We start from the raw sequence: 22,796 nt of genomic DNA, 5'->3' as shown, positions 1-22,796 counted from the left end.
CGTCGGGTCCCGGCCCGCCTCGGCTGGCGTCGCTCCGTCCGCAGCGCGTGAGGCGGCGCGCGGCTCCGTCTGCTGCCCGTTGGCCCTCGCTGGAGACCGGCCCTCGCCCGGTGAGTGGGCCCGGGGGAGGGGCGGAGGGGGCGGGGGTCGCCGCCGTCAGGCCCGGGAGGGGGGCTCCCTACTCCGCCCCGCCCGCCCGCCTGGCTGCTGCTGCGCGTGGAGCCCCGCGCAGGCCTCGCCCCGCCCCCCCCGCTCCCGAGCGGCGCCTCACTTCCCTCCCGCCCCCTCCGGCGCAGGTCGCCCCTCTCGGTTCCCGGCGATGTCCGAAGGCGAAGCCAAGCAGGCCGGACACAACAGCGGAGGAGGAGGCGGCGGCGGCGGAGGCGGCTCCGACCCCAAGGCCGAGGCGGCGGCGGCGTCTGGAGCGGCGGGGCCCGGGATGACCTCGCTGTCCCCTCCGCTGGCGGCCTCGGCGGCGGCGGCGGCGGCGCAGGAGGAGGAGGAGGAGGAGAGCGAGGACGAGTCGGAGATCCTGGAGGAGTCGCCGTGCGGGAGGTGGCAGAAGCGCCGCGAGGAGGTGAGAGCGCGGCGGCGGCGCGGATCTTCTCCCCGGGAGCCTCCCCGGCGCGGCTCCGGAAGCTGCCCAGGCCCTCCGGGCGCCCCGGGAGTGGGGCGGGCCCCGGAAAGGCCCCGGGAGGAAGAAGCGGGCCCTGGGCAGCCCACCAAGGCTGCTGCCGTTGCCCCGTCGGCTTCAGGGAGCCGCAGAAACGGGAACCCGGGAGCCACCCGGGAGGCGCAGCCGTCGGGCCTGCCGGGCTGCCGCCCACAGTCGGGCTCCCTGAAGCTTCAAGGACAGGGATCTTTCCCAGCCCGCCCTGGAGATCTTGGGAGCTGAGCTTGAGACCTGCTCCTTGCCCAGCATCACATTTTGCTGTTCAGCTGGGGCTTTTCCCTGGGGCTGCTGTTTGACAGGGCAGTGGACCCTTCCCTTCCTTGGAGGCTTTTAAGCAGAGCTTGGGTGGCCACCTGTCAGGGGTGTTTTAGTTGAGATTCCTGCATTGTAGGGGGTTGGACTAGATGACCCTCAGGGTCCCTTCCAACTCCACGATTCTATTGTTCTTTGGCCCTGGGCCTCCTTGCTTCCCAAGTTTTCAGTAGTTGTGGACTTTCAGGGGTGCAGAGCAGTTTCCTGCAAGGTAAGACTCCTGCTCTTTGATTCTCTAAGCCGGGCATCTGTGTTTGTAGCACAAAGAAAGGATGATATTATTGTTGATTTATATACCATTTAATGCCTGGATGGCTTCTGAGTGATTTATGAAATTTACTGCTGAACATAGAGAGGATCTAGGTGTCTTAACTGATCATCATAAAAGGAACTGGAACAAACCAGCGGCTCATCCAGTCCAGCACCTGTCCCCCCAAGGGCCAACCAGATGCCCCAGTGGGAAGCCCACAAGCAGGACCTGAGGGGGGGAGGTAGAATGTAGTTGGTGACTAGTGGAAAGAGCTGCATCAGACGCCTGCTCTGTTGCTCTGGAAGGCAGGACAAGAAGCAATGCATGGGAATTGCAGGAGGGAAACAGATTTCAGTTCAACATTAGTAGAAAAGTTCCCAAGTGGAGGAGCTGCTTGGCAGTGGAACAGAGGTGCCGTGGGGGGTGGGTGGGCTGGAGGCATCTGGACCACCATCCATCAGGGATACAGTGAGCAGGGGGTTGCGCAAGATGGCCTTCAGGGTCCATTCCAACTCTGATAATATTGGTTGATTTGAAAGAATATTTATAAACCAGTTCATAATCATATCATAGCAGTGTAAGATGAAATAATGAAAACACCATAAAAATTATAACTACCAAATCAATATTTTCAGCAAGCGACAAAATATTGGGATTTTATAAGAGTATTTTGTCAAAGGTTCCTTGCCTGCTTCATGTTTGTGTTGCTTCTTGGGGAGGGCGTGTCAGGCTGTTTGCAGATGAAGGGTCTCTAGAGACGAGTCTGTCTTCTATTTCAGCCTCTGTTCTCTATTGATGCATCATCCTTTATTTTATACCCAGTTCAGCATTCTCCTGCTTTCTTTCAAGGTGGCTGTGGGCTTTTCCCCCAGGTGGGATATAACTACAGTAGAGATGGGCAACTGACACGACAAGTACCGTATTTTTCGCTCTATAACACGCACCCGACCATAACACGCACGTAGTTTTTAGAGGAGGAAAATCCGTAGGCATGCCACCCGTAGGCATTCCCTCCATAACACGCACAGACATTTCCCCTTACTTTCTAGGAGGAAAAAAGTGAGTGTTATGGTGCAAAAAATACGGTAAATCTTACGTAAGATTATGAATGTAAGCGCATAAGGAAGCATTCAGTATTTGGTATTAGAAACTGAATTCTGATCTCAGCATTATGTGCAGATCTAGATCAGAGTTGCTTATGAATAAAAGAGCTCAATAAAAATTAGCAGCTGCAGATCTGGCCAGCTGAAACTCAAGCTAGAGCTTAAAATAAACAGAATTTCAAGGTCTGGGCCAATCCAAGTTTTCACCTGGCGCCAAAGCGAGAATAAAGACTACCGCAGGCAATCCTTTCTGGGAAAAGGAATTCCGAGAGAAGTGGTGGCTCTGAGGCTCAGCTTACTGGTCAGGCAGGTTTATGTAGGAAAGATTAGGGGCTACAACTCCCCTTAGCGCCAGCCAGCCAGGTTAAGGGACGGGGAGTTGCTCTCCAGGTACTGTGGAACTCTCACCTCCTGCCGTCCGTCCCCAGCCCTGCTGTAGGTGTCGTGGTTCAAAACTGTTTAGAACATTTATAAGCTAAAAGCAACACCTTCAAATGTGCTCAGATTAGACCCAGGATTTGTACGCATGTAGCTCCTGGTGATATTCTCCATCCATCATCCCGTTTAACAATTCTGATGCTATATTCTGCAGTCCCTCAACTTCTTGAGCAATGTTCTAAGACAGCCTTGTACACAGCTGTGGTCTAAACCACTGAGCCTCTTGGGGTTGGAATCCGTGCGACAGGGTGAGCTCCTGTCTCTTTGTCCCAGCTCCTGCCAACCTAGCGGTTCAAAGGCACACCATGCAAGTAAATAAATAGGTACGGCTGTAGTGGGAAGGTAAACGGCGTTTCTGTGTGCTCTGGTTTCCATCACGGTGTCCCATTGCACCAGAAGCGGTTTGGTCCTGCTGGCCACAAGACCCGGAAAGCTGTCTGTGGACAAAGGCCAGCTCCCTCGGCCTGAAAGCAGAGATGAGTGCCGCACTCCATGGTCGCCTTTGGCTAGACTTAACCGTCCAGGGGTCCTTTATCTTTACCTTACACAAAGCTCTTTTCTCTCTTCCCCTGAAGCTGGCTATGGCCAGGTGGTGCTCAGTGTGTGTGCATTTAATTCCAGCCACCCACCCAGTACTTCTCTCTTCAAGGAACATGGCACTGTTGTCTTGCGGGACTTTATCCCTTTTCCATAGGTTGCCTCTGAGCTGTCCTTTCCCTAACCAGAGCAATGCTGGAACATACCGGAAACTCCTGTTTGGGTGATGGCTTTAGTAGGCATTGGTAGAAATGGCACCAGCTGCATCTAGAAGCTTTGGGAGCCCTGACATGTGGGTGCAAAGGTGCTTTGCAGTTTCAGGATGTGGTTCCACACTCGGCTTCCGTGCCCTTTCAGGAATTGAAAGGCTTGAAAGCTACGGCTGCCACCTGCTTCCTTGGCTCATGTTCCAGGAGAGGGTCCTCTCCCCAGGCCCCTGGGTGCCAGAAGATGTTCCTTGCTTGGAAGGGACTTGTTGCTCACCCAGAGGCTGAATTGTCCTTTGGAAGATGGGGGGGGGGGCTTGGGAGGAGGTTGAGCGCACAGTTCACCGAGGCTGAGAGTGGCAGGATGGTGACTGGTTTGACCAGCCAAGGCTGACTGACTGCTGGTCTTGGGGGGCAGCTGACATGCCTGCTTTGCACAGGGCATTCCTGGGGCTATCCTGGCTGTCTTGTGGTCCGGAGCCTTTGATGGAAAAGCCTCCCCTCCCCGGGAGCAGTTCAAAATGGCCAGGCCTTTTACACTAAAATGTGACCAGGGGCATCTCCAGAAAGACTGGTCATCGCTAGCGTGGCCTGACTTCTCTTTGGCCTCTGTCAGAGTTGGTCCCGAAGCTGGAAGCGAAGAGCAGGGCGAGCCGTTTGAGAGGCTGAGACCAACACAGGAGGCCTTGTTTGGCTTTCAAGGGGCTGTGCCTCTGGGTGGGGGTGTGACTTTGAGATTGGCCTTGGGTGGGGGAAGTGTGTGTGTCAGGAGAAGAGGCACCTTGGAGGGAGGACAAGGTGGGAAGGAATTCTGGGCAGACTCTCCTGGAAGCTTTGTCTGATGAGCCTTTTTGGGGTGCAAAGCGGCCTGGGAGCTCCTCCCCTCCCTTTCCCCAAATAGATCTGCCTGCCAGCAGCCCTGAGTCTGGGGGCCTTTTTTGCTTGGCTGCAGTTTGGCCCTCCCTCTTCTTGCAGCTGTTCTCATTCATTGTTCCTCTGCCCCTCCCTCCTTGGCTGGGCTGGGGGGGTCAGTGTTGCTAGACATCCCTGGGCAGATGGTGAGGAGCCTGCCTACCAGCCCCTTCGTATTCTGTGTCAACTCACTTTGGCTGACTCACTGTGGCTTGACCTGGTGAGGACTCGAGGAAGTGGCTGTGCCCCAGAAGAGGGCTGGGCCCTGGGGAGGAATGTGGCCCTGATGCAAGGCAGGCTGCTGCGTCATTTCTGTTGCAAGCTGGGGCAGGGAGGCAGCCAGGCTGGCTGGCTGGGCAGGGGCAAGGGAAGCAGGCCTGAAAAGGAGGCAACATGGGCCCCAGAGGCAGGAGGGACCAGAGGAAAGATTCCTGCCCTCTTCTGCAACATCAGGAAGGAGGTGTCTCTCCTGGGGATGGATGGGGAAAGCCCACCCAGGGAAACGGTCTCTGCGCAAGGCTCCAGGCTGCGGAGGCAGCAAGAGGGGCAGGTGCCTTTCTGCACACTGGCTATAGAAGGAGGAGTATTAGGCAAACCACCAGCCAGGCCAGCTTGTTCCAGGTGTGGGTCCAGCCAAGCCTTGGGGTGCCCCCACCCCCCTGGCAGCCAGAGGCAGTTCTGCAGAGGAGGGGGGCAAGAGGAGGAGGAATCCTGGCCCATTCTTGCTCCCTTGCCTCTCCTCTGCTTGGGGAAGGGACCAGCATGGTGGCCTGAGGCCTCTTGCTCTTGGCATTGCTGCTTTTGCCGGTTTCTCCCATGCCACAGGGACAGGGGAGACGGCAGGCAGGCTCATCAGAAGTGGCAGGGGGCAGGCCCAGCAGAGGGAAGCCCACCTTTCAAGGGATCCGTGGGCATTGTAGACCTTTCAGCCGAACATTTGTCCTAGCATAGCTGGGGGGAAATTTTGCAGGGTGAATTGTTCAGGCCAGAAGAACAATGACTTCCACAAAGTCTTGCCTTCCAGTCTTCTTGATTTGTTTCTCTTCAAATGTGTAGATCTACTATTTTGGCTGGAGGGCCATATTGGCCCAACCCTCTGGGGGACCAAGTGCCCACAAACTTTTTGTTATCATAGTATCGTGACTTGGTAGTTTGTTTTGTTTTTTTAAAGTGTTGCAGGGAGACAAAAGCTCTGGCACCATGCCATCACAACCGGGGACCCATGGGAGGAGGGGGTTGTTATCAGAGTTACGGTTAATTGAGGCATTGCAGGCTTTGTGGTCCCCAAGGATCTGCATTGGGCTCAGTACTGTTTAAAATTATTCTGAATTTTCCAGGTTTTTGCCATTATTTTATCATCAGCATCGGCATCAATTCAACTTACATCCCACTCTTTCTCTCAAAGGTGCCCAGGGTGACAAACAGATCAATAGCAATATCATTTAATTTAATTTAATTTAAAACAATTAAAAGCATTCCCCCCCAACAGGGATTTCAGGAACAGCATTTCAGCCATCAAATGCTTGGGGAAGCAGGAGTGTTTTTAATTTCCTCCAGAGAGTCAGTGATGAGGGAGGCAGTCTCCATAAATGACCCATAATTGCTCATGGTGGTGAAATTCCAAGCATATTGTGAAGAGTACCAAAAGTCTTTTCCTGTGCCCTAGTGTCGGAACATAAATCTTTGATATGGAATAGGATGTCAGGGAAGCTTTTACTAGCCAGAGTGGCTAGGACAACCCAGTCAGATGAGTGGCATATAAATAATGAAATTAAATTAAATTAAATAAAGTAATAAAAATAAAATAAAAGAACAACCCCCCTCCTATGGGAACCCTGCAAGCAGGGCCTGAGCACAAGACCCATCTCTCCTGTCAGAAAGCTCTCTTCCTGGTGTTTAGTTGGCATCCCCTTTCTTGAAGCTTGAATCCACTGGTTCAAGTCCTTCCCTCCAGAGCAGGAGAAAACAAGCTCCTTCCCTCTTCCATGTGACAGCCCTTCAGATAGTTGAATATGGCTTTCGTCTCTCCTCTCAGTCTCCTCTTTTCCAAGGTAAACATACCCAGTTCCCTCAACCATTCCTCATAAGGCTTTGTTTCTGGACCCTTGATTATCTTGGTCTGGATATTTAGTCAACCATGGTTTTCGTTGAATCATAGAACTGTAGCGTTGGAAGGGACCCCAAGGGTCATCTAGTCCAACTCCTTGCAATGCAGGAATCCCCTTTAGCATTATGCCATTCACTTTCTTATTTTCCAGAGTCCTTACTCCTTTCTATTCTGCTTTGGGCAAGATTTCTCTTCTCTGAATGAAGGCACCCTCTGTCATTAAATCTCTCTGCTGGACTGGGAGGGCATTTCCTAATCAGTGGTCTACATTCTAGCTGAGCTTCTGTCATCATGGTGTTAAATAGCCACTGAGCACCTTGGGGAAACTTCATCGTCTCAGTTCTTAACTGATCCCCACATTTTTAGGTTTCCCCCTTTAAAACTGTCTTGGGCTGACTTGGCAACCTTCTAGTCATGTCTTGAAAATGATAAATGTCAATGAGATTGAGATCTTGCCCCAGATCCTGGGCATCACTCAGGATAAAGCTTCCACCCCCCCCCCCAGTTGGTTCCAGGACTGACTTTTCCAGCTACTGTCATTTAGGGCACGAGAGCTTTTTGACTCTTTGTGACATGAATCTCTGCTGTGATTTTCAGAGCAGCAAGACTGACTTGCCAGGAAGAGGTCTTGGAGCAAATCTTTCTGGGCTGTTCCTGTCCTCAGGAGTTTCCTGACTCAGGTGTGGGGGTCTCTGCAGGCACCAGCACCTCGTCTCCACAGCTCCTTGAATCACTGCTTTCACTTTTGCCCCTCTCCATGCAGGTGAATCAGCGCAATGTTCCTGGGATTGACAGTGCTTACCTGGCAATGGACACAGAAGAAGGGGTGGAAGTGGTTTGGAATGAGGTCCAGTTCTCGGAGCGCAAGAATTTTAAGCTTCAGGAGGTTGGTGAGGCTGGGGTGGGAAGGATGGGAAGTAGGTGGGCATCGTGCTCAGGACGCCTGGGAGGTAGTGGCATAAATCCCAGCAGTGCAGAGCCCTGTGGGAAGACTGGCTAGCCTCCCAGGGTGGGGGGCTGGCTGCTGCCTGGCCAGCCCTTGGGGGTTCTCTCCCAGCGCTGCATCCGTCTCTCCACGGCTGTGACCTGGGGTAAGCCAAGGGCTCTCCTCTTCTTGGGGTCTGGCATTCCTCTGCTTTGTCCCTCCAGGAGAAGGTCAAAGCTGTCTTTGACAACCTGATCCAGCTAGAACACCTGAACATTGTGAAGTTCCACAAGTACTGGGCAGATGTGAAGGAGAACAAGGCCAGGGTAAGTGGGGTGCCCCCCCAACGTCTTCCTGATGGGCTTGTGGAGAAGCAGCAGCAGTTGGTGACTTCCTTCTCCTTCCCAGGTGATCTTCATCACTGAGTACATGTCCTCTGGCAGCCTGAAGCAGTTTCTGAAGAAGACGAAGAAGAACCACAAGACCATGAATGAAAAGGTGACCCTCGCTTCTTTCTCCTCCCTCCTCCCTCTGCTCCTGGGTCCCAGGCCTCCTGCTGGGGCCGTCCTGCCTTTGAGCACAGAGAAGCAGCTTCCTTTGGCCAACCCAGAGCCCCAGAAGGACAGGAGGCTGGGGAGGAACCAGGAAGTGTCTGGCCTGTTCCTTCTGAGTGGCATGGAAGGAAGCAAGGAAACAAGGAAAGTGTTTGCCTGCTGCAGTCAAGCTGCTTAGAACCTCTTCCTTTTATCTGTCTTTAGGCCTGGAAGCGCTGGTGCACCCAGATCCTGTCTGCTCTCAGGTACATGCTTTGAATCCCTCAAAGGCTTTGGGAGCCTGGCTGCGCATGCCCCCTTGGCTTCTGGCTCCCTCTAGCAGTTGTGGCAGGACTTGGCTTGTCGCTTTGCCTGCCTGCCTCCCCTCCTTCTCAAGCTGACTGAGGGTAGGAGAGTGATGGCTGTTGCTCTCTTGGGGAGTCCCTGGCAGCCTCAGGCACAAGGCCTTGGCTTTGCCCCTGTGAAAGTGGCCTTTTGTTGGGGGCGGGGAGGGCTGGTTCCAGCCTCTTGGGCTCACCATTCCTTGTGCTGCCGTTCCAGTTACCTTCACTCCTGCGATCCTCCCATCATTCACGGAAACTTGACTTGTGACACCATCTTCATCCAGCACAATGGGCTGATCAAGATCGGGTCAGGTAAGCCTCTCCTCCGGAGCCACAAGCCAGTGATCTAAAGAGTCACTGGAAAGGGAAGGAGCTCCCCAGAAGGCCCAGGGGCTTGGTGGGCTCCTGCTGCCCTGCTCACCTGGGATTCTGAGCCTCAGCTGGTGCCTCTCTCTGTAGCCTTCATTGCTGACTTCTGGAAACCTCCTGGAGAACTCTGCCACCTGGATACGTGTGGCCCTGAGCAGCTAGTGCTGCTGCCGCCGCCGCTGCCACCACCTTCTCAGGCTTCCCAGCCCCCAGCTTCCTCCCATCGCACACTCTGTGCCTGGACAGGCTGCCCAGACCATGGGTGCCTGCGTCCCTCCAGGGCATGGGGCAGGAAACTGCTTCCAGGTGGCCTTTGGTCCCTCAGGGAGAAACCCTCCCTGCCAGCCGGGCGCTTGGACAGGCAGCCAGCCGGGGCTTTGAGGAAAGGGAAGGGCAGCTGGAGTGCTTTGCCAAGCTGCCTTTTGGGTATCCCCAGCCCCCGAGAACTCTGAGGAGGAAATGGGAGAGTTCCCCTTGGGCTTTTTCTGTGGCTCTCCCACTTCTGGGAAATCTCTGGATTCTCTTGAGAGCTCCTGGGACAGACTAGCCAGAACCCTCTTGTTGCCAAGGGCAGTTAGGTTGACTTTCCTGGCAGAAGACAGGAGCTGGGACTTGGCTGGCGACTGCAATATCCTGGGCACTAGGAGAGACCTGTGGCAGTTAAATCTGTAGGAAACCCATCACAGTGTAGAGCTGCCAAGGGATGCAAGTGTTGGGGGGGCAGTGTGTGTGTGTGTGTGTGTGTGTGTGTGTGTGTGTGGTGCATGGCAATGGACTGCTGGCCTCTGTGGTTTCAAGTCCTAAAGCTCCTTTGAGAACAAAGCCCTTCAGAGGTGCCTGCAGTTCAGGGGCAGCCAAAATGTCACCCGGCTGAGTGCAGAGGCCTTGTCTGGTAAACTGCCTCTGAGGGTGGAGATTCTCTTCTGGACTTCGAAGGGCCTGTCCCACCACCACCACCACCCTGTGACTTTGCCTTTTCCTGCCCCCCCCCCCGAAAAAAGGAGTTCAGGGTGGTTGGGTTTTTTCCCAATGGAGTTTTGCTTCACCCTTTTCTGTAAACGGCCCTGGGAATTTTTGCTGAAGGGCAGCATAGACCTTTCTAAAATAAACAAAGGTGGCCTCCCTGGTTTCCCTGCGAGGGGCCCGCCTAGACTCATGTCCCTCCCCTTGTCACAGTGAGGTCCATATGTTGCGAGGCAGGGAAGGGCCAGAAACCTGCCTCCAGCGATGCTTTGCCAAGGCTGAGGAAGACCAGCCCTCCTGGCGGAACAAAACTGCAAGATTGACCGGCCTGCTTGCTCTGCGCTTGGGATGCCTTTGGCTGAGTGTGGTGGGCAGAGAGTTTTGTGGGGATGCCAAGGTGCCAAGGGATGCCCAGTCTTCCCTGCTGCTGGATCTTTTGCTGCTGCTGCTGCTGTGCCTGCAGGGCCATCGCTTGGAGCCACTCGTCTCAGGATTCTGCCCCAACGTAGAACAGACTTCAGAACCTTCTGGAGTCTTGGCCAAGTTTTGAGCAGAGGCCTCCCCTCTTTTCAAGAATGTGTGTTCGGGTTTTCAAGAATTGCAAAGATCACCACAGGGCAAAGAGCTCACAATAGTACCATTCTCTTTTTTGCTTTGTTCAAGTTTGGGTCTATGATATTTCATCCAGACAAGACCAGCCATAAGGAGCTATGGGCCAGTGACATCTTCTGGCCATCTCTAGTGGAAGAAACCCCCACTGCTTCCAAGAGAAGAGCCTTTCCTGGCATGCTTTGTGGGTGAGAGAGAGCATGGATGAGGCCCCTGAGGTGCTGGGACAGGGAACTCAGGCTGGAAGAGCCACCCTTGGGATTGGGGAACTCCAGGGCGGTGGCGGCTGGCAACCTTGCACAATGCTCAGGATCCCCCAGGCAGAAGAGAGGGGCTCTGCAGTTGGGCCAAGATGCAGGAGGACCAGGCTGCCACCTGCCCTGTGGCTCCGGATCATGGCAGAGCTTCCAGCCTGCCTCCACACAGGGACCAACGCCGCTTCTGCTTGACATCTCTGGCGGAGCTCGTCTCACTGGTGTTCCTGAAGCAGCTGAGTCCAGGGGGTGAAGCACCCGCTCTTTCAAACTCTCTTGCTCCCCGGGACATGGCATGGGGCAGCAAGGGCTGTGATTTAGGAAAGCTCCACGGCACCATTTGCGCCTGCCAGCAGCGCCTTTGGGTGGATGGGTGCAGGGGCCGGAGCCCTGCTCTGCCGTTGTCTGTCGGGATCCTAGTAGCTGGTGTGGGAGGCCAGCAAATGCCCTTGGCTCTCCCCTCCGAGGCTCCTTTGAGAAGAGGGAAGAGAAGGAAGCGCGGCTGTGGTGTGACTGGCATCTGCTGTGTGGATCTGGCCCAGAGGCAAACTCGGAGGGCTCCGCCTGCCCCATCCTCAACTGGGGCAGGTCTTGCTTCAGTCCCCACGGAACTGGGTGGCTCCTTGGGGTCCCACCTGCACCTGGGCATTGGCACGCTGGGCTGGGCACAGACGGCAGAGGGAGAGCCTCCCCCTCCTGCCACTCGCCACCTTTGGCTTCCTGGCTGCCGCTTTCCCACAGCCTCTTGATGAGCCCTTTTGGTACTTAGTGGGGAATTGAACGGGTGGTTGTCTTATGGGTTTGGTCTGGGGAGGAAATCAGGAGGTGGGCCAGGACTTTGCCCCACCATTTTCCCTTCCCTTGGGCTGGGAAGAGCTTCAGGGCCTGCAGTGCTGCTTGGGAGGCTCTGCCTGGCTTTGCCACCTCCTCCCCTAAGTCTGGGAGCAAGTGGATGGAGGCTTGGTTGTGGTCGTGGTCCCAGCACCTGAACCCTGACCTTAGGATCCCCCCTCTGTTCTCCGCATGCACCTTATTCAGAGACATTTCTCTCTCCCTTCATGCCTCCCCCCAAAATCTGTTAAGATTCCCACCCCACCCCCCAAGGCAAAAAATCTTTGGAAAAACCCAGAGCCCTTTTCTGCCTCTTTCCCTGCCTGTTTTCTCTTCCCTCCATCTCCACTCCCAGCCCCATTGATTCACGGGTGGTGGGGAGCTTCTTGCAGCCCCGGTGGCTGGCAGTTTTGTCCAGGAGGTTCCCACTGCTCAGCCCCACCTGAGGCTGCCTGTGAGGTGTGCAGAGGAGGCCCTGAAGCTGGGGGGGGGGAAGGTCAGGGGGGCTAGTGAAAAGAGGGGAGGCTGCTGGACTCCTGGACTGGAGAGGCCTCTGGGCTTGGCTTGGCTGGGGGTCGCCAGGCACTCATGGCCTCCCTTCTTCTGGCAGCTGCGGAAGAGGAGCTGCCTTGGGGAGAGGACTTCAGGCCTCTGTTTCCCCATGACCCACTGGAAATCGCCGGGGGGGGGGTGCTTGGAGCTGACCTGGGGCCAAGCAAGGATCCTGTACTACTAAATCGTGTGCCCTGGGGAGGGACTTCAAGAGAAGCCCTCCCCTGCCCAAGCAGCGCCTGGGCCCCTTCCCCACCCCACTCCCTTGGCAGGGAGTCTCTGGTCTGCTCCTGGACCCAAGTGGTGGCTGAGCCAGAAGCAGCTCCTGGCCCTGCTGGCCTGGTCAGCCCCTTTTCCTGATGCCCTGCTGGGGGTGGCCAATGGGCAGCTTCTTTGGGGCTGGCAGGAGCAGGGAAGGGCCTTGTCCCAGGAGCCCCCCACCCTCCATCGCCTTCCGCTGTGGCTGGGTAGGCAAGGACCGCCTCTCCCTGCCCGGTTGTGGGGGCCGTGGGCGCTGTGACTGCTGAGGTGAAGGGCTGACCCCTCGGCGCCCGCCATGTCTGGTTTTACTTCCTGCTTTTATGGGCTGCCTCTTTCTCTCTCTCTCACCAACAGTCTTTCATAGGATTTTTGCTAATGGTGAGCAAATCTCTCTGCTCTGTGATGTGACTGTGACCTTTGGAGCATCTATCTATAGAGATATAGATATGAGAGCATCACTTTGTATATTGGCATATATGACGCTCGTTTTCCTCCCTGGTGAAGGCTGGCACTTGGGCTCTATGTAGCTCCACCCCAGTCCTGCCACCTGTTGGGGCTCCTCGTGTGGGGGGGGGGCTGCCTTTCTGCTGCATGGCTGCCTCCTGCATGTGTCCTGGGCTGCTTGTGCCTGTGGAGAAGCTGCTGCCGCCCTTGCAGCCTCCGCCTCCTCCTCCTGCGCTCGTGGCCCTGGGGGGGGGGTCCTGCTTGCTGTTTGCTTGTGGCTTCGCTGCCTCCTCCTCCAGCTCCCTGCGGCCGGCTGCTTGGCAATGGGTCGGACGTGTGTGGCGGAGCCTGACTCTTGGGAGCTGTGTGCCTGGTGTCGCCTGCGCAGGCGCCTGGAGGTGCTTGGGAGACCCTGCCGGAGCCTTGGAAGTGCTCAGGCCCTGCAGCTGCTCTGCTGCCGCCCCCTCTTTTGCGGGGAGCCTTTGGGGAGCTGCCTGCGTCTCCTGCCTTAGTGGTAGGGAGGTCTGTCTTGGGAAGGGCCTCCTCTTGCTTCCACTGCCAGCAAGGAGAAGACACAGGGCTGGCGGAGAAGGCCAATGCCTGGCGCAAGATGAGCTGTGCCCTGCAGGCGGTGAGACGGGGCCCCTGGGGTGTCCTCCCCCCCCCCCCGGCATGGCCAAGGACTGAAAGAGCCCTTCGCTTTGGGCAGGCAAGAAATCCTTGGGCACCTTGGTCCAGGCGAGCTCAGTGGAGCGGAGCAGGTGGAAGCTGGACGGGAACAGGGCCGAGAGGAGAGGTGGCGCTCGTGGTGCAGAGGCAGCAGGTAACGCAAGGTGGAGGAGGAGGGCGGCCAGGGCGCTGGCGCTGCTTGGGCTGCATGCAGGTGGCATGTCTTCTGTGGAAGGGAGCCTGGGCCAGGAGCAGAGCTCAGCTTTTCTTAGGGCCCCAGTCAGTGAGTCTCGGGCGTGGCTGTGTCTCTTGGCGAGGTTTTCATGGGCTGGGGATGAAATTCCAGGGTCTGTCAAAGGCCTTGCCCTGCCCAGAGGCAGAAGGAAGTCTGCAAAACCAAGCCTGCTTGCTTCCTGAGCGTTACCACTGGACAGTGCATTTGATTTGGACACTTGAAGCACTCAGTCTGGCAAAGACATGGCAGCTACACCGGAGGGACCTCTTTGGGGCTGGGGGCACCTGCTATGCATCCCCCCCCCGTTCCTGGTGGGCCAGCCTTCCCCAGAAGACACTTTCCGGAGGAGCCAAGGCGGTGGTAGGGGGCTGGGTCTTCATCTGCCACAGAGAGAGAGAACACGTTCAGGGAAGGGAAGCCCAAGCTTATTTGACTGCTTTAAGAAAGTGAAATGCTTTGAGCTGGATCCCAAAGACGCTGGGCAGCAGGAAGATAGCTGCCAGCTGTGTTGGCAAAGGCTTGCCTGGGCAAAAGTGAGCCCAGCGCTCCAGGAAGCTGAAGGCCCTGCCGTTCTCTGCAAGAGGAAGGACAGAAGCTGCCCTCTTCCGAGTCGAGAGCTGTGTGGCCTCGTCTCTCTTGCCTGATGCCAGCAGCTCCGCCTTGCTTCGTTTGCCTGCCTGCCTGAGAGCCTCAACCGCAGGTGCTGCAACTTGAATGCCAGACTTTGTTCCTGAAAAGCATGTTCTCCCCCCCCCCCCCCAGCAGAAGGAAGCCTTTGAGCAAGTTTCCCATTTTTGGCATGAGGGATAAAAACACCTTTCTGTGACTAGAATATGCTTGCTGTGTACACAAATTCTGCAGATGGGATTAGCACATTCAATTATATTTAGTGGCATATTTCTGAAATTAAAAATATAGGTACCTTGCATTTATTCTGATCAGGACAAGTGTGCCTGAGCTTTTTCTGGTTGAGAAACTGGGAGCGTCCAAACCATGGGTAGGCAAACTAAGGCCCGGGGGCTGGATCTGGCCCAATAGCTTTCTAAATCCAGCCCGCAGACGGTGCAGGAGTCAGCATGTATTTACATGAGTAGAATGTGTCCTTTTATTTAAAATGCATCTCTGGGTTATTTGTGGGGCATAGGAATTCATTCATTCCCCTCCTCCAAATATAGTCCAGCCCCCACAAGGTCTGAGGGACAGTGGACCAGCCCCCTGCTGGAAAAGTTTGCAGACCCCTGGTCCAAACCCTTGTGTACATGTCTGGCCCCCTGTGTAGAGGCTGAAATTAAAACTAACCAGGAAGTCCGAAGCCCTTACAGACACCACAGTTCTAACACCTGGTGGAAACCCAAGGAGGAGAGGCCAGGATATCGTTCAGAAGTGGAGTGGGAGATTTGGCTTTGGGGGTCCCTGGGGGGACAGGGGAAGCAGCAGGGCTGGGGAGTGCTTTTGTGGAGCTTTGGAGCGAAGTTTTAAGTAAAAGACAAATATATATAAAAAACCAGCAGGTGGGAGGCTGGGGCAGTGGCTGAGAGGGGAAGGTCCATTCTGTCTGCTAGGGTAAAAAGCACCATTTTAAGCTCAAGTCAGTCTTGAAAATGGAAAGCAGAGAACATGAATCCTGCCTTCCTGGCAGTGATCCAAGCGTAAAGAAAACGTTAAAGGGTGCCACTCAGGAAGTGTTTGGCTTCAGTGTCTGGGAAATGACCTTTAAAAGCACATCTGAACTGCGTGTGTGCGTGTGTGTGTGTGTGTGTGTGTGTAATTTTGGGGCTCTTCTATCAGGCACCTCTGGCCGTTGAAACCACTAGGTTGGTAATTTGAGTTGCGTTGAGGTGTTCCTATGATGGTTTACTGCTTCCAGAAGGGAGTCTGGGGCACTTTGGGAGAGCTTTGCAGCAAAGGAGGTGGTGGCAGCAGCTAATGGAGCTCCAGCTTGCCTGAACTGAGCATTCCTGTCCTGGAGTCTTTCTCTGCCATTCCAGGCCAAAATTGAGTTTCCTTCTCATGTGCAGACTACCAGGTCGCAAGCTGGATTTTAGGGGTGCTTTGCTGCAGGCCAGAGCTGGTCTAATCTTCCCTTCTAAGGCAGCAGCAGCAGCAGCAGCAGTTGTGTTAGAAAGTGGCTGGTACTGCGTCTGGCTTTGGGTGCCAAGGAGGAGGAGGAGGAGGAGGAGGAGGAGGAGGCTTGGTGCGGCTACTGCCCCCGTGTCCATCTCCTCCTCCTCATCGCTGCTACCCTCAGGGTGCCCACCAAGTCTTGCCCTCTGTGTGGATCCCTGCTTTGGGGCCTGGGTCTGCGGCATCCTCGGCTCCAGGGCCACTGCCCCCTCCCCATGGCCCTTCCAAGGCGCCTGGGCCGTTGGGATCTTTGCTCTTGGGTGGTGCCTCTTGAGTGAATGGATGGGGCAGCAGTGGAGGGGAGGCAGCCCTCTTTGGTGGGGAGACAGAGGCTGGTGCAAAGCTGATCAAGTGGGAATCCCCTTCTCCATTGCTGGGCTTTCAGGAAAAGGCCTGAAGCCGGCCAGTGTGTGTGTGTGTGTGAGAGAGAGAGGGGGGGGGTGAGGACCGTCTTGTCTGTACCCGTCCCTGTCATTCAGGTGTCTGTGGGTGGGTCAGTGTGGGTGTCTGTGGAACACCAGCTGCTGCTGCTGCTGCTCAGGATCCCCCCCCCTTACTCTGCAGCCCCTTGTGCCTGCCTTAGTGCTGGTCCAGCTGACGCTTCTCTGCAGTGGAGACCCAGGAGCAGCAGAAAGGACTTCCTCTGCCTTCTTCCTCCAGCAGTGCTGCCTTGCCCACCCCCGGCTCCCATTGGGCTCATCTGCTTTCCCTGGTGGGGTTGCTTTGGCTGCTGGGGCTTGGAGCTCACCCAGGAAAGATGGAAGATCTGGAGGAGCATGTGGGCCTGCCTCCCCCCTTTGCTTCTGAGCCGCGCCTGCCCTTGTCTTGCGCTGGGACTGGACTGGGGTGGCAGCAGCTGTGCCTGAATGCCCTCTGCCCGCCCCATGAGAGCAATTTGGGAGGGAGGAGGAGGCTCAGCCCTTGATTCCTTGCTGTTTCCCCCCCTCTTCCAGTGGCCCCAGACACCATCAACAACCACGTGAAGACATGTCGTGAGGAGCAGAAGAACCTGCACTTCTTTGCCCCGGAGTATGGCGGTAAGAAAGGCAGGAGAGCAGCTGTTCATTGTTTGAGGGGGGAGGGCTGAAGTGGCTCATCAGGGTTGGTGTAATTTTCCAAATTACACCAAGTTTCCATGTCTTGAGGCCCCCCCTCCATGTTTGGTTTCTGTTCAGAGTTCGCACACCAGCTACACTGGGTGGCTTAGATACAGTCCAAGGCTAAATGCCCGGAGCATGACTCATCCACCCTTCCTTTCTCTAAGGCAGTGCTTTTCAGCCATGTTGTTGGACTACAACTCCCATCATCCCTGACCACTGGTCCTGCTAACTAGGGACAATGGGAGTTGTAGTCCAACAACAGCTGGAGACCCACGGTTGAGAAATGCTGCTCTAAGGAACGTGTATGGGCAGAGGCGGCTATAAAGCTGAGGTTGCATTCAGGAGCGTTGCCAGGAGTGTGAGCTCTTCCCCAAGGAGAGCTTTTGCTCAGTGCGAGGTGTCGGTGGAGTAGCTGCAGGTTACATGCTGTGTGGTTCAGGGTCAAGTGCTAGTGGATTTCTCTTGTATCTTCACAAGGTCTACTTCTAAGACCAGAAGAACTGTATTCTAGTAGGTTATCTCATGTACCAGCCTCTCTTAAAGGTTCATGTAGCTGAGGTGTTTATGCTTGTCTTGTGCCATGAGACAATAAGCACTTTAAACTGAACTGAGTGGGAAAGGAGGTTTCTTAACTGGGAGCTCTGGGAAAGGCTGGCTACTGGAAAACAGGAAAACTCTGATACTCTGCTAGAAGACTCTCCTGGATTCTGGAGCTGTGCATTCTCTGCTGTTTGCCCTAATCAAAGTGGGGCGTAGTATCAGCTACAAATGGTGGGTCCAAGTCTTAACAGGTCATGGGCCAATAACAACTGGTGCCCCCCAACTTCCCAAGCCCCATGACTGAGTGGCTCTGAATGGCCATTGCCAGCCAGCCAGGGGGGTCCTGATTCCTGGTTTTGTGTTCCAGAAGTTGCACATGTGACGACCGCGGTGGACATCTACTCCTTTGGGATGTGTGCGCTGGAGGTAAGGCAAGGAGAGCTGTGAAGAGGGAGGGTTGGGGGGCATAGCTGCTCCCCCCCCCCAACCTTGAATCCTTATGGGAAGGGGCGGCTTGTTCGGCATCCTGGTCTTATCTCAACAGGGTTAGGAGTGCACAGTGCATCTCCTTGTGTCGTGGAGGGGGTGTCATTTGGTCTCTGTGATTTCTGAAAGCTCCAGGAACAGAGGAGAGAGAGACCCATTTGGAAAGGAGAGAGCCAGTCCCCTTTCTCTCCCTCCTTGTGTGTGATAGCGGCTGGTGGAGCCCTTTGGTTCCTCGGGGATCGCAGCATGCCAACTGTGGGGCTCAGCCCCCCACTGAGCTGTGCTTCTGCTGTCCCTGCAGATGGCGGTGCTGGAGATCCAGGGCAATGGCGAATCCTCTTACGTGCCCCAGGAAGCGATCAACAATGCCATCCAGCTGCTGGAGGATCCCTTGCAGCGGGTGAGGCGCCCCTCCCCTCCCCTCCTCCCTCCCTCCCTCCTGGGACGGGCACAAGTCTCGGCCTTCACGCCTTCTCCTTCCTTTCCCTCCTTCCAGGAGTTCATCCAAAAGTGCCTGGAGCTGCAGCCCAGCAAGCGACCCACGGCCCGCGAGCTCCTCTTCCACCAAGCCCTCTTTGAAGTGCCCTCTCTGAAGCTCCTGGCAGCCCACTGCATTGTGGGCCATCAGCGTGAGTGGAGGCTTGGGGGGGGCTCAGGGAAGTGGCTGGGGAGGCCTAATCCCTTCCTCTGGAGGCAGAGAGCGGAAGCAGCCAAGGGCACTGAGCAGAGTGGCCCTTGCTGGGTCTGGCCTGGAACCTTTGGCCCTCTGTGCCTTCTCAGCTCCTGGCTAAAGTCCTCCTGGAGAGCTCTCTGGAGCAGGGTGGAAGGCTGCTGGGGTCTGGGGCTTTCTCAGCCCCGAGGGCCCTTTGAGCTGCTCTGACAGGTGGCCCTGGGTGGGTCCCCTCCTTCCATGCATCAGCCTGGCCCTCAGTTGGTGCTGTGATGTACATCTTGTGGTTCCGCATTCTGCCTGGGGAGCGGTGGCGACCCCCACCCCCCACTCTGAAGGCAGGAAGTCCCTGGACCACTTTCTGGCAGAACCTGCAGTTTCAGAAAGGGGCTTGGGCTGCCCTTCCCCTAGGATCCATTCGTCCCTCACCCCACTCTGGTTGCTTCTCTTCCTAGTGCTCCTCCTCATTTTCCCTAAACTGAAAAGGCCCAATTATTTTCACATTCCGTTTTTAGAGAAGGTTCCTAGTATCTTGGTTGGCTTTTTCCACGCCCCTCTCCTGCCTTTATGGACAGGTGCTAGGATGTTGGCAATATGAAAATGCCTCGAAATTCAGTTGCTCTCATAACACACTAGGCGTGGCCTTTTTCTTCCTGCCATCACTCACTGAGCATCTTTTCCGCTGCAGCCCAAAGGCCTCTCCCATTGGACAGACCCCGTCTGTTTGGATCCCGTGGGGCATCTGGGAAGTGTGGATGTTTCTGCCCCAGAGGCCACTTGCTTCACTCTGACTTCCACTGCGCTTCTTTCAGCCAGTTTGGAGAGATCCTTTGGGGGCTCTTTACAAACCACTTGGGCTTCCTTTGTGCTGAATAATTTGCAAATTTGGCCACTTTTGATGGCTCAGATCATTTCTAGCCCAAGTCATAGAATTGGCCCCCGTACAGACCCTTGGACAGCCCCTCTCCTGCCTTCCATCAACTGCGAGAACCGTCTGCGCTTCCTCTCCTCTGTTAACCCACCACCCGCCCTTCATAGGAGGCAAGGAGTGCCCTTTGCCTTCCTTGCAGAGGGCGAGGGGATGTTTGAATTGTAGATGGGGAGGGGACCCTGAGGGTCATCTAGCCCAACCCCCTGCAACGTTCCTGAAAGACTCCTTTGCCTCCTGACAGACATGATCCCAGAGAACGCCCTTGAAGAAATGACCAAGAACTTGGACATGAGTGCAGTGTTGGCCGAGATCAACCATGCTGACCGCGAGGGCGTCCGCATGATGTGAGGCTTCTCTGGGGGGCTGGGAATGTGGGGAGGGGGAGGGCAAGCAGTGGGTGTCCCTCTGGCCCCTCCCCAAGAAGGCCAGGGGGGGAGCAGACAGCAGAGACTTTGCATTCAGCATTGAGGTCCCTTTATCTAACTCTGTGCTTTCCCCACCGCACAGCTTCTCCCAGTCCCCAGCCCTGGAGCTAGACAAGTTTCTGGAGGATGTGAGGTGAGAATTTTCTTCCACCACCTTCTTGTGTGCCAGGGGGCCTCTCCTGGACTCTTGCCTCCTTCCCTTCTTTTCCACCAAGTGGAAGGCCTACAACTTTGCCGCCCACTTGGGGAACCGAGCCTGACCCCTCTCCCCCTCTAGGAATGGCATCTACCCCCTCACGGCCTTCGGCCTGCCCCGCCCTCATCAGCCGCAGCAGGAGGTGGTGACGTCTCCCATTGCACCCCCATCGGTCAAGACGCCCACGCCAGAGCCTGCGGAAGTGGAAACCCGCAAGGTGAGTTGCTGTCCTGCTCCACTCAGGTCCTGGAGCCTGCCCAGCAGGCACAGCCAGGGCCTCCCACCCTGCTCACTGCCTCCCCTTGCCTCCCGCAGGTGGTCCTGATGCAGTGCAACATCGAGTCAGTCGAGGAAGGGGTGAAGCACCATGTACGTACCAACCTGGGCTGGGGGGGGGGTCTCTTCTGCCACGCTGCCCTACTTGAAGGGGCCTGGGTTGGCTGCGCGCCACGGGCCAGGAACTGACTTTGGCTTCTCTCTGCCCAGTTGACGCTGCTGCTGAAGCTGGAAGACAAGCTGAACCGACACCTGAGCTGTGACCTGCTGCCCAGTAAGTACCGCCCTCCCTCCCTGCTGGCTGGGCATTGCTGGGCAAGGGAAGCCCTCCTCCTCCTCCTCCTGACTTTTGTCTGCCTCTTCTTCTCCCCCTCTCCCAGGTGACAATATCCAGGAGCTGGCGGCCGAACTGGTCCAGCTGGGATTCATCAGTGAGGTAGGATCCTGCCCACTGGCAGGCTGGGTGGGTGGGCTCAGCCCATGAGTGGGGCTCTCACTGGCCTCTCCTTCCCTCTGCCCCTTGCAGGCTGATCAGAGCCGGCTGAGCTGTTTACTTGAAGAGGCCTTCAGCAAGTTCTTCTACTCGCGGAACGGAGCGCTGGCGGCCGTCACCGTCTCCTCCTAAGGGCTGCCCCCATGCCAGCAGTGCCCGGGCGCTGCCTCCGCAAAGGGCCCCCTCCCCCCGCCAGGCCGCTGCTGCCGCCGCTGCACAGAACCAGCTTGGCTGTGCCTCCTGCATGTGCCGCAGCCACCAGGAGCCCCGCAGACAATCGCTGCCACCATGGGGAGGGGGGGCAGGAGGGAGGGGGCAAGGCGGGGAAGGGGGGCTGTGTGCCTTGTCAGTATTATTCCCCCCCCCCCCGGGGCCAGTGGCCTCCCTCTCACCCCGGCTCAACGCATGGAGTTTTGTTTTGCTTGAATTGTACAGAGGTTTTTTTTTGCACAGCACAGAGATGTCTGTCTTGTTATTTAAGGGGGTGGGAGGGAGGGAGGGGGGAAGAAGAGTGAGGTTGGCTCCTCCCCTGCCCCTCCCCCTCTCTCACATGCTTTCCAGCCCCACAGTCACCCCCTTCCCTGGCAGCCTCACCCTCCTCTGGGCGGCTCCTTTTCTCCCCCTTGCTTGGCTGCCCTTCTTGCCCTGGGTTGTGCACCTCCTCCTGAGCCCTGGAGAAAGTGGGTGGGCAGGTGGGCACAGTGCCATGAATGCCGCAGGTGCAAGAGGCAGCCAGCAGCTGGCCAGACACCGCCCCCCCCAAGAGCTGGGTTCCCCTCCCTCCCCCTCCCCAACAGGGCTGGGGCCAGTTGCTCAGCGACGGGCACCCATTCCCATCTCCAGAGCTGAGGCTGCTCCAAGTGTTTGTTTCTGTTCCTATTTTTAATAAACTGTTTTGTAAATAAGCCACAGTGTCCTCATTGTCTCTGGTCTTTGGGGAGGGGACCAGCCCCCAAGGGGAGCCAGCTCCTGCCTGCAGAGGGGGCGCTCTTCTTTCAAGGCCCCCTTTGAATACAGAGAGCTGCAGGGAGCAGCTTGCGCCTCATGCCTCTTCAAAGAAGTACTTGGGCTGGGCAAGACTGGAGGAGCGGGGGGGGGGGACCCCCAGCAGGCAGCGGAGGAGCCCTCCCTGGTGGACTCTTCTTCCCTTGCGGTTTTTAAATGGAGGTCAGATGGTCATCTGTCAGGGATTCTTCAGCTGTGATTCCTGCATTGCAGGGGGTTGGACTAGATGAGCCTTAGGATCTTCCATCTCTATGAGCCCTTCTGCACTGAGGGTCAAATTCTCTCCTCCCCTCGTAGCCCTGGCAGCAAGGGAGGGCAGGAAGTGTGCTGCTGTGTGGAGAAGAGAAAAACCGCTCCTTGAGGCTGCATCTCAGGCAGACAGATGTTAGTCCTGTAGAGGAGGAGCTGCTGCTGCTGCTGGAGTCCTGTATGTCTCTTACTTTTTGAGCCCCCATTGGATTTTAAGGCCACAAAGCCAGAGAGGAGGAGGCCTGGAAGCCTGGGCAGGCAGCTGGTGGGCTTCAGAAGAGAAGAAGAAGAGTTTGGATTTGATATCCCGCCTTTCACTCCCTTTAAGGAGTTTCAAAGCGGCTAACATTCTCCTTTCCCTTCCTCCCCCACAAGAAACCCTCTGTGAGGTGAGTGGGGCTGAGAGACTTCAAAGAAGAGTGACTAGCCCAAGGTCACCCAGCAGCTGCATGTGGAGGAGCGGAGACGTGAACCCGGTTCCCCAGATTACGAGACTACCACTCTAAACCACTACACCACACTGGCTCACCACACTTCAGACATTTCCACTCACCTTTTTGGCTGTTGCTGGCTAGAGAGCTTCTTCCACACAGTGACTGACACTGCTGGTGGCAAGGAGTTCCCTTGATAGGAGCCAGAAAAAGGTAATGCTGCATACATTTTTTTTAATCAAAAGTTTTTTGATACAACAGGAGAAAGGGGGGAGAAAGAAAAAAAGGGGGGGAAAGAATAAAACAAAAGAAAAAGGGCTTCTGATTCTCCTGTCTGTTACAT

At 56.1% G+C, this 22,796-nt stretch overlaps 1 protein-coding gene across 2 annotated transcripts; it reads left to right on the top strand.

Annotated features, from left to right (window-relative positions):
* Positions 1–5: 5 nt before the first annotated feature.
* Positions 6–21,673, top strand: NRBP1 (nuclear receptor binding protein 1). 2 transcript variants are annotated; one of them, XM_053383975.1, is made up of 19 exons: positions 6–110; positions 297–577; positions 7,302–7,424; positions 7,688–7,789; positions 7,872–7,961; positions 8,222–8,262; positions 8,558–8,652; positions 13,333–13,446; positions 16,605–16,688; positions 17,659–17,717; positions 18,079–18,177; positions 18,274–18,406; positions 19,620–19,722; positions 19,886–19,936; positions 20,081–20,216; positions 20,315–20,368; positions 20,486–20,549; positions 20,656–20,711; positions 20,802–21,673. In XM_053383975.1, the coding sequence occupies exons 2-19, from the start codon at positions 320–322 to the stop codon at positions 20,898–20,900; spliced, it is 1,761 nt and encodes a 586-aa protein (XP_053239950.1). In that variant the 5' UTR covers positions 6–110; positions 297–319; the 3' UTR covers positions 20,901–21,673. The 2 variants fall into 2 exon arrangements, with proteins under 2 accessions (XP_053239950.1, XP_053239949.1); XM_053383974.1 differs by lacking the exon at positions 13,333–13,446 and having other exon boundaries at positions 8–110.
* The last annotated feature ends 1,123 nt before the right edge of the window (positions 21,674–22,796 follow it).

This window comes from Podarcis raffonei, chromosome 3 (genome assembly GCF_027172205.1).
Source record: "Podarcis raffonei isolate rPodRaf1 chromosome 3, rPodRaf1.pri, whole genome shotgun sequence".
In the NCBI taxonomy this organism is placed as follows: domain Eukaryota; kingdom Metazoa; phylum Chordata; class Lepidosauria; order Squamata; family Lacertidae; genus Podarcis; species Podarcis raffonei.
This window is presented reverse-complemented; position numbering and strand designations above follow the sequence as displayed.

Excerpts from the sequence above, each read along its gene's own strand:
- NRBP1 (XM_053383975.1), top strand. The coding sequence starts at position 320 with ATGTCCGAAGGCGAAGCCAAGCAGGCCGGACACAACAGCGGAGGAGGA. Across the intron at positions 20,550-20,655 it reads GAGCTGTGACCTGCTGCCCA|GTGACAATATCCAGGAGCTG; the intron begins GTAAGTACCGCC and ends CCCCTCTCCCAG. Across the intron at positions 20,712-20,801 it reads AGCTGGGATTCATCAGTGAG|GCTGATCAGAGCCGGCTGAG; the intron begins GTAGGATCCTGC and ends TGCCCCTTGCAG.